Genomic DNA, 16,542 nt, shown 5'->3' on the forward strand with positions numbered 1-16,542 from the left:
GCCTATGTGGCAACAAACACTGGGTTATAACACTCTATCCTTCACTGTACATTTGAACTTTTGAATTTCTGCTGACAATCCAATCTAGTGAAACTCTGTGCATGGATCCAGGGATAAAAACCTACTATAAAACACAGATCTAGAATTCCAATATCTTTTGTATAAATAAAGCACCCATACCATAGCATACAGGCAGACCTTGTCTTCTTTGACATATGAACTTATCAAATGATATGTCTCTGCCAGAATATTTTAAAAGATTGCCTTCAAACGAAGCGAAGTAAAGCCTCCTTCCCAGCATTGAATTCGTGAAGATATTTAGAGCAAGATGTCTACACATAAACTTCCTGGTTGCGATGACACTGAAATAATACTTTGTATGAAATAAACCATTCCCTTTGTTCCAAAATATATTCCACAAAAATGCTTGTCCTAGGTAACATAAACATGGTGCGCGAGTGTTTATAGCCTACACAGTCGGCCCTTTGAGTCGAGACATACATGCTAAAACAAGTGAACATTTGAGCGCTGAAGAGAAAAATGACGAGTAGACTGTCATTACTTGAGAGGAATTTAAAATACAGCAAGTCCGTCTACATGGTGTTAAATCGGCATCTAAATCTGCGGTAGTACATAATGACTCTTGTGTGACCGGGGTAATCTTCTGACGTAAAGTTAGCGGTGACCACGTGATTACACGTACCGCTCATGACGCAAATGGCTGCACATTTGCCATTTTAATCAGGTTATTTGACTTTCTAATGACGATTTTGATCTTGAGAAATAACTACCGATTGTTTCTCCTTGATACTAGCCCATTTTCAGCATATCTTTCCTTCATCCATATTGGGATGATTTGCACCACGTACCTCATTGCGCGCACAGTTAGTTGACTTCATACTCCACAGAAACTTGCAGTTTTCTCAGAATGCTTAAATTCGGTTACATGCAATTATAGGCATCCCGTTTATCTTAATTTACTGCGATTCACTCTAAATACCTAATAATCACATAACAACTACACTTCAAGCTGGGAGACCGTGGGATTAATTTATTTATATTTTCAACGAAACAATACAAGAGATATGCAAGACATTCATTTCATGCTGTCTTCATTGTGCGTTGGCATATATGTCACCTGTACCCCACATACATGTAGTAATGACGTGTGTTAAATTCACAGGAAATGACGTCAGAGCACTTCACATCCCTAGTAGAATATGACACACGCAATGGACAATGGCGGCTATTAACATGGCAATCCGTGTCACTGCACAAGTAAGAAACCGATAGTCATAGAAGGCACGAAATGTACACAACACATGACATTTACAGTATCAACAACTCCCATTAATATGATTTAAAAGTTGGACATTCTTCCGGTCTAAAATTTAAGAAAACCAACAAGGCGCCAAAGAAGACCCTGATTTCGATAGTGAAAGTGTCACTTCCACACAGAACAAAATACTGAGTGTACAATGTTTACATGACGCGTACAGTTTTCCAAACTACATGTAGGAATCACAAGTTTGTTTGTTGAAATGTAGACTTTACCTTCGAACAGTATATACACATTCATTGTCATTTCCAGTTAACAGTTAACATCAAACTAACATTGATTTAATCAAAGAAGTGTCTTGTCCTACTGGAGGCCATTCTGTGAGATGGAATTCATTCTCAGAGATTGTTCACCGAACAGTTTAGCTTGTTGATGTTCCAAAAGCTCGCGACCAGAAGACAACTTCTCCATTTTCCCGCGCTCTGCCATGGCGAAGTCCAGGGAGCGGCGATAAAGAGGCCTCTCAGAATTCAGCAGCATCTTGATATGCCCGCTCTTATCTCCCAGACTCCCCACACTAGAAACACTACTGCGGGTCTTCCCGCCGTAACTGCTCAACAGAGTTATCCTTGTCTCAGGGTTGCTCATCATGCTGCTAGTTGAAAATTGGTGCCGTTTTCTGAACAGTGGTATGTACTGATGTCCGGGTATGTCGTTTGCTTTCCCTCGCAAAGTTTTCGGGTAGCAGAATATTTCCTTGTACGTCTGCCAGAACTTCTGACTGAGAGCCATATAGATGACAAAGTTGATAGAAGAATTCACGGTTTCCAAAAAGAAGGCCACGTAAGAGACGCAGTGGTACAAGTTTCGGGCTCTGCCAAATCTAGAGTACTCTGTCCAGATCTGGGAAATAAAGCTGCTGACTGCCCCTGGCAGGATACAAACGACAAAGACACAAGACACGAACAGAAGCATAACCGTTATGCGATTCTGCTCACAACTACCATTTTGTGGACATGTTTGACTTAACGTTCGTCTAACGCTCCAGGTCTTGCGAATCGCCACAGCAATCATAGAATTCAAACCCAGAATGAGTAGTAAGGGTAAAATCCTGAACACAACATTTAGGATGTTGCCATAGAATGTGTAAAACATTTCATTTTGACCAAATTCGGTTTTGTTTAGTATAAGCATGGTTCTGTTCGTACCTGGTGCCCTCACGGATATAACGTGATATTTTAGGGCAAGTGGAATAAAAACTAAGATAGTGATGACATAAATGGATGCTATTCCTATGTGAGCATGCCTCTTGATGCACAGCTGTCTGGCCTTGATGGGGCGATAAACGGCAATAAATCGCTCAATGCTCAACATTGTCGTTAAAAGGGACGTAATTCTGGCCGTCACCACGCTGCCATAAGCCCCAAAGAAAGGGTAGACGGTGATCCTGAGAGCACGGCCTCGCAGTGGATCGTAGCTGGAAATGATGGTGATTCCGGCAAACAGTAAGCTGTGCAGGAGAACGAGTATATCCGAGACAGCCAGCGCCGCCAGACAAGAGTTTGTGGAATTCCTCATCTTATGGTGCACCAGTACAACCAGGCTTAGAAAGTTTCCCAGACAGCCAAATATGGAGAAGGCAGGAATGAGAACATTGGCAAAGGCGGATGTTACTCTGTTGAGACTATCGTCAGACACGTACAAATAAGGTGCCTCAGGCGCGTCATTTTCCGTCAAGTTTGTCATTTCGCTGATCTCTAGTGACAAGATCAGTGACGATTCATCGTAAATTCTGGAGCGCTGAAAGCAAAAAAAAAAGTACAAGTGACGAATTAATACCTGTAGTCTACTGTAACAATTCCATACGCATACTTAAGATAATGTACAACAATTACCTGTGACAACTTCGAGAGTCTGTACATAACACCAATTTTTTCTCCTCTGTTTGAAGAGGTTAGAATATATATACCACCTTCCTACTGAACACGTGCGACTGAAAAGTCTCTTAGATTATATGTATCTAAGATATTAGCTATGCAGTTATGCCTGGCGTCCTAACATCCAATCGTAAGCTCACACTGTCACCTAGCAACAATCGTTCGTCATGCCACCAAATCCAGTTAAGAGGTTTGACACGTTTTCTGCTACTATACAAGGTTTAGTAACTCTACACTGTGGAACCTTGCCTGATGTCATCAGGTCGTTGAGCTCCGCAAATAGCAAACCAGTCGTTCTGACGGTTGCTTTAAGCTTTCAACAGCTCTGGGAATACGTCGTCCTTCATTCTGTCAGCCAGCGTCGCCCATCATTGCCTCATCATCATCCGCCAATGTTTCAGGATATAAACTACAGACGTATCAATGTCAATTGCTAACAAACATTCTGCGAGAAACAACCATGCCATTGCCGCCCGCTTATCGGCGACTCGAATATCCCTTTCTCTCATGAAGACATAATGAAAATGAGTGATGAAAAACGGATAAACAGTTGTAGCACAACGAGATGATGGAGAGAGCAAAGGTACTGGGCACTTCCGCTACAGTCCTAAGACCTTTCAGGCGATCATAAAACAGACTATCATTAGAGTCTATGATGACCGTTGAAAACAAAGACGTGCTGTGCCCCATTAGATAGAATTTCAGAGGTGAAACCAATTGGAAAAGTTAAAGAGCACAACATAATTTAAAATCCTTCTATGGGATATATACAGTCCCAGTGGAAGATCTGAGTGTCTTTTGGGTCTTCTGGTTTCTCCGCTAACACCCATTCCTTATCTGCATAATTTTCCCATTGATAACAAATATAATAACAAAAAACACGGAAAAAAGCAAGGACGTGGCATGGGTTTCACAACCATATACGTTGGGTTTCGATTCTAATTACACCTTTAAATATTTCCCTCGCACCACCCGAGATTTTTTCACAAATATGACTGTCAGGAGTGAAGGTAGCCGGCGCCCTTTGTTGGATACCAGACAAACCTCCCGACTTACAAGCGCATCTTAGATGGATGGATATGAACCTAGCTTACTAGAAGGCAGGCAAGATCACTGTTAGGTCTCATTACACTTTGCCTAAGTTTACAGGCAGGCAGGCCTCTTGCATGACATAATCACAATTAGATCACAGTACACTTTGCCTTAGCTTACAGGCAGGCTGACTTCATCTATGAATGACATCATCACAGTTAGGCCACATTACACTTTACCTTAGCTTACAGGCAGGCAGGCTTTTTGCATGACATAATCACAATTAGATCACAGTACACTTTGCCTTAGCTTACAGGCAGGCTGACTTCCCCTATGACATCATCACAGTTAGGTCTCATTACACTTTACCTTAGCTTACAGGCAGGCAGGCTTTTTGCATGACATAATCACAATTAGATCACAGTACACTTTGCCTTAGCTTACAGGCAGGCTGACTTCCCCTATGACATCATCACAGTTAGGTCACATTACACTTTACCTTAGCTTACAGGCAGGCTGACTTCCTCCATTACAAGATCACCGTTAGGTTACATTACACTTTGCCTTACTGGCAGGCTGACTTCCTCTATGACATCATCACAGTTAGGCCACATTACACTTTACCTTACTTACTGGCAGGCTGACTTCCTCCATTACAAGATCACAGTTATGTCACATTACACTTTGCCTTACTGGCAGGCTGACTTCCTCTATGACATCATCACAGTTAGGCCACATTACACTTTACCTTACTTACTGGCAGGCTGACTTCCTCCATTACAAGATCACAGTTATGTCACATTACACTTTGCCTTACTGGCAGGCTGACTTCCTCTATGACATCATCACAGTTAGGCCTCATTACACTTTACCTTACTTACTGGCAGGCTGACTTCCTCCATTACAAGATCACAGTTATGTCACAGTACACTTTGCCTTACTGGCAGGCTGACTTCCCCTATGACATCATCACAGTTAGGTTTCATTACACTATACCTTACTTACTGGCAGGCTGACTTCCTCCATTACAAGATCACAGTTATGTCACATTACACTTTGCCTTACTGGCAGGCTGACTTCCTCTATGACATCATCACAGTTAGGTCTCATTACACTTTACCTTACTTACTGGCAGGCTGACTTCCTCCATTACAAGATCACAGTTATGTCACATTACACTTTGCCTTACTGGCAGGCTGACTTCCCCTATGACATCATCACAGTTAGGTTTCATTACACTATACCTTACTTACTTGCAGGCTGACTTCCTCCATTACAAGATCACCGTTAGGTTACATTACACTTTGCCTTACTGGCAGGCTGACTTCCTCTATGACATCATCACAGTTAGGCCACATTACACTTTACCTTACTTACTGGCAGGCTGACTTCCTCCATTACAAGATCACAGTTATGTCACATTACACTTTGCCTTACTGGCAGGCTGACTTCCTCTATGACATCATCACAGTTAGGCCACATTACACTTTACCTTACTTACTGGCAGGCTGACTTCCTCCATTACAAGATCACAGTTATGTCACATTACACTTTGCCTTACTGGCAGGCTGACTTCCTCTATGACATCATCACAGTTAGGCCTCATTACACTTTACCTTACTTACTGGCAGGCTGACTTCCTCCATTACAAGATCACAGTTATGTCACAGTACACTTTGCCTTACTGGCAGGCTGACTTCCCCTATGACATCATCACAGTTAGGTTTCATTACACTTTACCTTACTTACTGGCAGGCTGACTTCCTCCATTACAAGATCACAGTTATGTCACATTACACTTTGCCTTACTGGCAGGCTGACTTCCTCTATGACATCATCACAGTTAGGTCTCATTACACTTTACCTTACTTACTGGCAGGCTGACTTCCTCCATTACAAGATCACAGTTATGTCACATTACACTTTGCCTTACTGGCAGGCTGACTTCCTCTATGACATCATCACAGTTAGGCCACATTACACTTTACCTTACTTACTGGCAGGCTGACTTCCTCCATTACAAGATCACAGTTATGTCACATTACACTTTGCCTTACTGGCAGGCTGACTTCCTCTATGACATCATCACAGTTAGGCCTCATTACACTTTACCTTACTTACTGGCAGGCTGACTTCCTCCATTACAAGATCACAGTTATGTCACATTACACTTTGCCTTACTGGCAGGCTGACTTCCTCTATGACATCATCACAGTTAGGCCACATTACACTTTACCTTACTTACAGGCAGGCTGACTTCCTCCATTACAAGATCACAGTTATGTCACATTACACTTTGCCTTACTGGCAGGCTGACTTCCTCTATGACATCATCACAGTTAGGCCTCATTACACTTTACCTTACTTACTGGCAGGCTGACTTCCTCCATTACAAGATCACAGTTATGTCACATTACACTTTGCCTTACTGGCAGGCTGACTTCCCCTATGACATCATCACAGTTAGGTTTCATTACACTATACCTTACTTACTTGCAGGCTGACTTCCTCCATTACAAGATCACCGTTAGGTTACATTACACTTTGCCTTACTGGCAGGCTGACTTCCTCTATGACATCATCACAGTTAGGCCACATTACACTTTACCTTACTTACTGGCAGGCTGACTTCCTCCATTACAAGATCACAGTTATGTCACATTACACTTTGCCTTACTGGCAGGCTGACTTCCTCTATGACATCATCACAGTTAGGCCACATTACACTTTACCTTACTTACTGGCAGGCAGGCTTCCTCCATTACAAGATCACAGTTATGTTACATTACACTTTGCCTTAGCTTACTGACAGGCAGGCTTCCTCCAATACAAGATCACAGATAGGTCACAACACACTTTACCTTAGCTTACTGGCAGGCAGGCTTCCTCCATTACAAGATCACAGTTATGTCTCATTACACTTTACCTTAGCTTACAGGCAGGCAGGCCTCTTGCATGACATAATCACAATTAGATCACAGTACACTTTGCCTTAGCTTACAGGCAGGCTGACTTCATCTATGAATGACATCATCACAGTTAGGCCACATTACACTTTACCTTAGCTTACAGTCAGGCAGGCTTCTTGCATGACATAATCACAATTAGATCACAGTACACTTTGCCTTAGCTTACAGGCAGGCTGACTTCCCCTATGACATCATCACAGTTAGGTCTCATTACACTTTACCTTAGCTTACAGGCAGGCAGGCTTCTTGCATGACATAATCACAATTAGATCACAGTACACTTTGCCTTAGCTTACAGGCAGGCTGACTTCCTCTATGACATCATCACAGTTAGGTCACATTGCACTTTACCTTAGTTTACAGGCAGGCAGGCTTCTTGCATGACATAATCACAATTAGATCACAGTACACTTTGCCTTAGCTTACAGGCAGGCTGACTTCCCCTATGACATCATCACAGTTAGGCCACATTACACTTTACCTTAGCTTACAGGCAAGCAGGCTTTTTGCATGACATAATCACAATTAGATCACAGTACACTTTACCTTAGCTTACAGGCAGGCTGACTTCCTCTATGACATCATCACAGTTAGGTTACATTACACTTTACCTTAGTTTACAGGCAGGCAGGCTTCTTGCATGACATAATCACAATTAGATCACAGTACACTTTACCTTAGCTTACAGGCAGGCTGACTTCCCCTATGACATCATCACAGTTAGGTCTCATCACACTTTACCTTAGCTTACAGGCAGGCAGGCTTCCTCCAATACAAGATCACCGTTAGGTTACATTACACTTTGCCTTACTGGCAGGCTGACTTCCTCTATGACATCATCACAGTTAGGCCACATTACACTTTACCTTACTTACAGGCAGGCCGACTTCCTCCATTACAAGATCACAGTTATGTCACATTACACTTTGCCTTAGCTTGCTGACAGGCAGGCTTCCTCCATTACAAGATCACAGTTAGGTCTCATTACACTTTACCTTAGCTTACTGGCAGGCAGGCTTCTTGCATGACATAATCACAATTAGATCACAGTACACTTTGCCTTAGCTTACAAGCAGGCTGACTTCCTCTATGACATCATCACAGTTAGGCCACATTACACTTTGCCTTAGCTTACTGGCAGGCAGGCTTCCTCCAATACAAGATCACAGATAGGTCACAACACACTTTGCCTTAGCTTACAGGCAGGCTGACTTCCTCCATTACAAGATCACAGTTAGGCCACATTACACTTTGCCTTAGCTTACTGGCAGGCAGGCTTCCTCCAATACAAGATCACAGATAGGTCACAACACACTTTGCCTTAGCTTACTGGCAGGCTGACTTCCTCCATAACATAATCACAATCCGATCACATTAGGCTTACTTTAGCATACAAGCTGGCAGTCTGCCCCTTTACATAACCACATCAGTTCCCGTTACACACTGCGTTAGCATACAAGCCGGAAGTCTTCCCCTTACACAACTACATCAGTTCCCGTTACGCACTGCATTAGCATACAAGCCGGCAGTCGTCGCCTTTACATAACCACCACCTGTTCCCGTTACACATTGCGTTAGCATACAAGCCGCCAATCTTCCCCTTACACAACCACATCAGTTCCCGTTACACACTGCGTTAGCATACAAGCCGGAAGTCTTCCCCTTACACAACTACATCAGTTCCCGTTACGCACTGCATTAGCATACAAGCCGGCCGTCGTCGCCTTTACATAACCACCACCTGTTCCCGTTACACATTGCGTTAGCATACAAGCCGCCAATCTTCCCCTTACACAACTACATCAGTTCCCGTTACACACTGCATTAACACACAAGCCGCCAATCTTCCCCTTACACAACCACATCAGTTCCCGTTACACATTGTATTAGCATACAAGCCGCCAGTCTATCCCTTACACCACCACATCAGTTCCCGTTACACACTGCATTAGCATACAAGCCGCCAGTCTTCCCTTACATAACCACCATCAGTTCCCGTCACACACTACGTTAGCATACAAGTCTTCCTCTTTACATAACCACCACAAGTTCCCGGTTACACACTGCATTAGCATACAAGCCGACAGTCTTCCCCTTACACAACCACCATCAGTTCCCATTACGTACACTTAGTTTACGAGCGGACACATTCCCACACTAAATACACCTTCTACCGGACACAGACGGACATGCCTCCTGATTATAACCACCAGCAGTTTCGATTAAACCTCTGCTTAATACGCAGACAGATAGAGTCCATTATATAATCACCATTCCGTCGAACTACACCTTAGGTTTACAGACAGACACACAGACTATCCCCATTAGGGAAGCAAAAAAATACCACTGATTTACAGAATGTTCCTGGAGAACAGTGCCACCAGTAATTGAGTGAGTGAGTGAGACTTGGGGTTTAACGTCGTACTCAACAATTTTTCAGTCATATGACGACGAAGGAATCCTTAGGGTGCATGCACGTGTAATGTGCCTCCTTGTTGCAGGACGGATTTCCACCGCTCTTTTATTTATTGCTGCTTCACGGAGACGACTTACCGAAGGCAAGTAAGCCGCCCCGCCCGAGCCATTATACTGATACGGGTCAACCAGTCGTAGCACTGTCCCCTTCATGCTGAGCGCCAAGCGAGGAAGTTACAACTTCCTTTTTCAAAGTGTTAGGTGTGACTCGATCAAGGATTGATCCTGGATCTACCGGTCCCGAAGCTGACGCTCTACCAACTGTGCTATCCGGGCCGGTCACCAGTAATTGAGATCTAAAAAATCTTCTTGTACAGGTAAAGGATGGATAGCTGTTGCAGGCGTTAACCCTAGTGGTTTCTATATGTGCCCACAGGCTCTTGAATTCAATGACAAATAGGCCTACAACCAGAGCAAAAGGTTACGGGTCATTACACACCCAAACAAGATGCTGGGATAGCAGAACCCCTTACCACCCTCTCCTTTGACTTTCGAGTTTCATTAAGGCGACAGTCAAGCCATCCAGAAAGGCTAATGGGTGGAGATTTAAGTCCAATTCGAACCGTTGTCCCTTGGGACAACCTGGGGCACGGGGTTACCAGGCGTCTTCTACCTAGCAAGTTTAATCACAAATACAAATCCTGGTCTCAGAAATACATACCGGGAGCCATCATCACGGTCACTGTTCTGCCACTCTCCTATAAACCACTGCTTACGAGGCTAAGTAACAAATACTAATCCTGTATCCAGATGGACAAAAGTGTGGCGATAAAACTTGAAAGCCAGAAGAATTCGCAAACATTGCGTTTGGCCTTTAATAGTGGTGAATTTACGTTTTCCGCTTTGCTTTCGTTTTTTATTAACTTTCCTTCCATACAGTTTCTAATTTATGAACCTCTTATGAGAAAACCTGTCCGCGACAACAGAAGCAAATGTGATTTTCCAGTACAATTAGTCCTTGTTCTTCTGAGTTGAGGCAATCAGAAACTGTACTTGAACACGCTACACTGGCTGAAAAGCTTTCTACTAACACAGTTGTTGTTTTTTTCTTTTTGTGAGGTGGAGGCTTCAGACACAGACATTGTCAGGACACGCCGTTGAGATATATCCCCGGACTACAATAACATTTAACAGACAAACCTTGTATTTATGAGAATAATACAGCGATGCCTAGACGACTGCAGGTCTCCTAAATCGAATACAGCCACTTAACACACAATATGGATCTTTTTCTTCCCTTAAGAGTATAAAGGGTTCCGTGATTTGCAGATTGCCTGAGGAATCTGGTTAGAGTCCATGGCTACAGGAGAATGCCTCACATTCGGATATTTATGTATACTCTGCACAGTAAACATAAACACATTCACAAAACAGTTTTTTAAAAGCATATTGCAGATTCATAGAGGAACATGTAAGTAGAAAGCTATAGATACTATAGATTAGGTAATACATACCTTAAAGATCCCAGTGATGATGACATATGGTCGTTAAGTAGGCCTACTTATGATAATATCTCCCAGATATAAGATATACGCCAAGGAGAGAGATACCGTGAAAGCGAATTTGGATTTCGTCATAAAAGACAGGCGTTCCTGGATATATACTTGAAATAGTAATTTCAATAGAATTGACATTTACGACAGGTTTTCAAGAGCTTACCTGCCATAATACAGTAGGAAAGACTTCAATGATTCTTACTGATCCACAGAAACACACTGTCATCAGTGTGTGTATTCTCCTTGACACATGTATCATATAATCTCAGCTTGGGTCTGCAGCCACAAACCAACTCTCCACACGAAGACCAAACACATGATGTCAAGTCTTTGGGCCAGTTGGTGCCAACAGTTGAAATGAAGTTAATTTATGAAATAGATTGCGTCAAGGGGAGAAGCGATGTGGAACTTTCCATGTTAAGTAAGACCTGGCGACGTCTGGACAATACAGGAAGCTCAGGCCCTACGCAGATGTGTGTGAAGTGACTTCATGTTTCAGCAAACAGGAACCATTCATTGGGGAACGACTGAAAACTTAAGATCCGCCCTACCCACTCGCTGTGACACACACACGCACACTAAGCGACATGATGGGCAGATGATTTGCTACTGACTGCTTTATGTCCCCACTGACCCTGTCGTCGTTAACGCTGGCGAGAGAGTTTAGCACATTTTTCTGGTGTAGGTATATTCCATATAGCTAAACACTCAATAATTAAGTCTGTGGTATATAGAAACATCTTATACTACAGGATGTGAGCATAATTAGTCTTGCAGTTTGTACAATAGTTGTGAATTTTTCTACATATACAGTAGTCTCAGATATATGGCAAATATATCTTACTGGTCTACACCCAGCTTTTTCCAAATAAACTTTGTATCAAGTATACTCATTACACAATTTATGTTTACGACTCAATTCATGTACGTTATTTATATATGTATTTATTTATTTGATTGGTGTTCACAGTCAAAAATATTTCCCTTATACAACGAGTTATGGTGGGAGGAAGGTAACATGAAAATAATATACGGACAAGATAGAGCAAATTATCTGACGAGAACACACCCTGTATTATTCTTGTGTTTTCTTTTAAGGTGTGTCTTGTTACAAAATCAAATGGCATTTACCTGGCAATTCACAGGAAGACAATCCAATTCTGCTGGTTAAGGCTGGCAGGTATAACACCTCATTATACTCATCAATCCAAGTGAACTTTACACACATATTTTAAACTGCCGTTAGAGTTTGGCCTCCATTGCAATACCGTCAGTGTGTCTGACTTAAGAAAATGGATGATGAGTTGATGTAGACGGTATTGAACTCGTGCCCTTGTGGCCACACTGCAGATGTTCTAAAACAAGGCGCCGTGCTTTATGAGTTTTATCAAAAATTTCCTGAAAACAGTCTATGTTTACAGTAGATACTCACAAGATGAAATTCTGAAGAATGACTGAGGTTTGTTTACAACCTGTCCATCCACTGCAGGTTTATATGCACTAAACTGAGACGAAATAAAAGATATTAAGACGTATTTATAGAAGTTGGGATTTAATGGTAGAAATGTGATCGTGTAAGCTTTCCTGACCCGCTAATGCGGTTACACACACGCCTTCTTAATACAGAGAACATTGACATAACTTTCAACAGTGTCAAAGAGATAACCTGTGAAGGTAGGTTAATTGATTAGTCGGTTGGCATTAAAGGACAAGCAAAGCGGCACCAGCGTTCGTGAAAGCTCTCACCTTGACACTGAATACACAGATGCCGAGTGTTCCAGAGCCCGATACGCAGTTAGAATGAAAGTTTTCTTGACTTAAAGTCGAATAGGCTGTCTATAAATTATGCTTCCGTGCTTTCAGTGGAACCTTAGCCAAAGTGTGCAAGAGTCCACATGCACGAAGCCCTCTACACGTTACGAACACCTAAGTAAGTATTACGTCGGCGTGGTAGTTACGTGCTCATAACGTTCAGAAGACTTCATGCTAGAGCACCCAGAAATCTTCAAAAGACACCTGTCCAGACACCATTTTACGCATGATATGTGTTGACCTATGATTTAAGACCTTAAAGGACATATATAAGTTTGTATATACTACCCACACTAACGAGCAGTACAACTTGAAGACTCATATATATTTCCTATTTTATAAAACTTCAAAAAGGGCTCGAGGACGTCTGAGATGGCTGCAATATGTGTGTGTGTGTGTGTGTGTGTGTGTGTGTGTGTGTGTGTGTGTGTGTGACCATATATTTGAGCAGACATTTAGCAAGGACAATGATCCTCTGTGTCATTATGTGATCAACAGTATAAAAAAAGCTTTTTATTTCCTTGCAAGAAGTTAATAAGTAGAGAGGTAAATGACTAAAAGATTTGGGACCTTTTCACTGTATTTTTGATCTTCGAAAAACGAAAACGTCAATTATATGCCAGTTGCTCGTGTCAAAATCTTGTCAATGAGTCAATTAGCAATTTTGCCAGATAGCTTCGATTATTCTGGGATATTATAAATTCTCACAACAGAACAGACTTTACAATGCAACTGTGCAGATTCCCAAGAGATATATGATTTCCATGCAGCTATTTATACTTTAATACTTTCACACACAAACTCAAAATAGGATACAATCGTATTAGATTTGTCGGAACAATAATGGACACATTTCAATTAGATACTTAACATTCAGACTTAATCGTCTAAATGGAAGAGTTCTGTCACTGAAAGAGGTTTGGCCTTTACAGCTGTCATGACCTTGACCTCTACCGACAGCCCCTCACTCTGTTGCTGGGCAATAGGAGAAGTACTTGCTAGGTTGACGTCAGTCAGAAACTGTAGGCTCCTCCTGTAAAGAGGATACGACACGCAGCGGCCATCTCACACAGAGAACACCAAATGATCACCCTTATAACGCCTTTCACTGATAAGGTGTGTAATCTAGCTTTTCATATTCCAATTCCAGCCCGAGTATACATCTGAAAAGTGTGACCGATGCTTTGTTGCGGAGTAAGACACCTCTAAACAGTGTTTGCCTAGACTCCAAGTTCCAACTAGAAGCTTTTAACCTGACTTGTACGTCTAATGCGGCTGGCTGAGGAGCCGTGGTGACGGTTAAGTGTTTCCGGTCCGGCATTGAGCAGGTTTAAGTACGCACCTCTCTTTAACAGGGCCTGGTAACACCGTAAAGATTTCTCGGATAATACAGTTGGTGGAGTAGTGAAAGTGAAGGTAGTGAACCCACCAGTATATACCTACACTTTATCACAACAGACCAAATTTTATATCCAGTTTCAAAATCAAATCACATATAGACTGATGAATGTAATATGTCAATAAATAAATAAATGGAGGGTTCACTTTATCAACTTTACTCAAAGTATTTATAAAAAGGCCCTGGATTAACTTCATACTGAGTTATATGTAAATATGAAATAATGCTGTGGAGCATGCGCTTGGCGTTAAGGAGCATAAATAACTTTGCTTATCACCTCTGTCTAAACTCTCTAAATTAAGCACAGTAGGAAAAGTCCAGTGTCTCGCTTGACACACAGTGATACTCAAGGTTATAAGCAATTACAACATCTGTTATCATCACAGCCCACCATGTAAACAATTCTCAATTTTTACATGACTCTTGCCCAAGATACGAAAACATATGATATACTCCATTATTGGGTTATTTTTGACAGACTGATGAGGTAAGTCTTGTGTGCACTTTAGCGTCCACTCGGGCGGATATACTATTGTCCTGTATTACAATCCAACAGTTCTAATAACAGTAATGTTGTGGTTGTTTGGAAACTGATAAGCTGTATACTGCACACTTGCACACACGTAAGAGGATGAACAAATTGATGTGTACTGCAGAAATGGTTCGTTTCTTTCAGGACTGATGCGTTAACACTTTGGCACCAATTTGAGCATATCTATGAATCATTGTTATCTAAGAGACAAGTCAGACAATCGTATAACACTCGTACACTATGGATTGCAAGGCCAATTTTCAAAACAACTTAAAACACCCGTTCCGAAAGGAATGTGTAAGAAATAATACATAAATAGGAACTATAGCTGATAATATGAAAGAGAGAAACCTTTTCCCGCCTAAAGCAATTTGGGTCAAAGCTGTGAAATCTATATTGTTTATTGCGATGGCGACTTGAGGGTAAACTGGTTACGTATATTACCTCCTCTTGTATTACAAGACAGCAATAGTCAATCAGGTGTGGGTCCGAGTCGACATAGCGCACAAAAAGTGCCAGTACCGCATTTTTGTGTAAGTATTACAGAAATGTTTTGTTTCCTTGAGAAAACTCGACAATATGCACACTTTGGCGTCGACTTCATGGGATGAACCAAATGCACTGTAAACTAAAGGATTGCTTCGCTTCTTTCAAGTCGTTAAACTTTTTCAATCTGACACATGCTACCGTTATACGTGTTAAAAATTCTGGAAGAATAATGGCTTGTTATAAATTCTGACTTCACCAGACGCACTGTTTAAAGTGAATATAGTTTTAAGGCAACTGATGTTAATGTTCCCGCATGGGCCTTTTTGCGACACTTAGCTCTCATGACCCGTGTGAGACATAGTTCACTCTATGTGGTGACAAGATTAATAGGTTGTGTGGTTTTCTCAGTAATGGCGCATTCTGATGGAGATATGATAGTTCATACGATCGTACTGCAGGTTCACAGCCGGTTCCATCAGATTTCAACCGGCTTTAATGAGACCTTCTAATAGCAGAGAGACTTTGGGCAGTAAATGATAGCCTGCGTGTAAATGCTGCTTCAGCAATGGTAATTTGCTTGGATGGCTCCAGAGCTAGACTCAATACATATGGACAGCAATGTCTAGAGAGCGGTGATCGTTGCATTTCAACCATAAATTAACATGCACATAGCTCAAACATTGTTCCAATGCCGTCGTGAAGAAAATATTGGGGGACACGACATTGGTGCAGTCTGCAATCTTATGTTATTCAGTCAAAAAGCTATTACCTGATAGTTCGTACGTTTCGTACGAGATGTACAGAACACATCGTCAGGAGATTCTGGTCATAGACCACGGCAGAGAAGTAAACAAGCTGACGTCAATCATCAGCCAAGCGAACAAAGAATATGAGGATTCGCGCCATATACATTACGACTAGCGAATGTATTTAGCGAATGTAATTTAGACTGGCTATATATATCTCAGTTTGGTGACATTTCATTGGAACAAACAAATCTGACGTCTATTCCAAAAGAAAAGGCCGTTGTGACTCGGCCATTCTTTCCGGTAGTTATTCAATCTGCCATGTGTGTCAATTTCCATAACAACCTAAAATACAGAGAAAACTGGCGTGATTTAT

General features: G+C 41.9%; 1 protein-coding gene across 1 annotated transcript; it reads right to left on the reverse strand.

Annotated features, from left to right (window-relative positions):
* Positions 1-1,050: 1,050 nt before the first annotated feature.
* On the reverse strand, positions 1,051-11,426 carry LOC135468796 (FMRFamide receptor-like). The gene is made up of 2 exons (XM_064747219.1): positions 11,352-11,426; positions 1,051-3,079 (listed from the first exon to the last, which is right to left on the reverse strand). The coding sequence occupies exons 1-2, from the start codon at positions 11,412-11,414 to the stop codon at positions 1,643-1,645; spliced, it is 1,500 nt and encodes a 499-aa protein (XP_064603289.1). The 5' UTR covers positions 11,415-11,426; the 3' UTR covers positions 1,051-1,642.
* Positions 11,427-16,542: the final 5,116 nt, after the last annotated feature.

This window comes from Liolophura sinensis, chromosome 6 (genome assembly GCF_032854445.1).
Source record: "Liolophura sinensis isolate JHLJ2023 chromosome 6, CUHK_Ljap_v2, whole genome shotgun sequence".
In the NCBI taxonomy this organism is placed as follows: Eukaryota; Metazoa; Mollusca; class Polyplacophora; order Chitonida; family Chitonidae; genus Liolophura; species Liolophura sinensis.

Excerpts from the sequence above, each read along its gene's own strand:
- LOC135468796 (XM_064747219.1), bottom strand. The coding sequence starts at position 11,414 with ATGACAGTGTGTTTCTGTGGATCAGTAAGAATCATTGAAGTCTTTCCT. Across the intron at positions 3,080-11,351 it reads TTCCTACTGTATTATGGCAG|CGCTCCAGAATTTACGATGA; the intron begins GTAAGCTCTTGA and ends TTTTGCTTTCAG.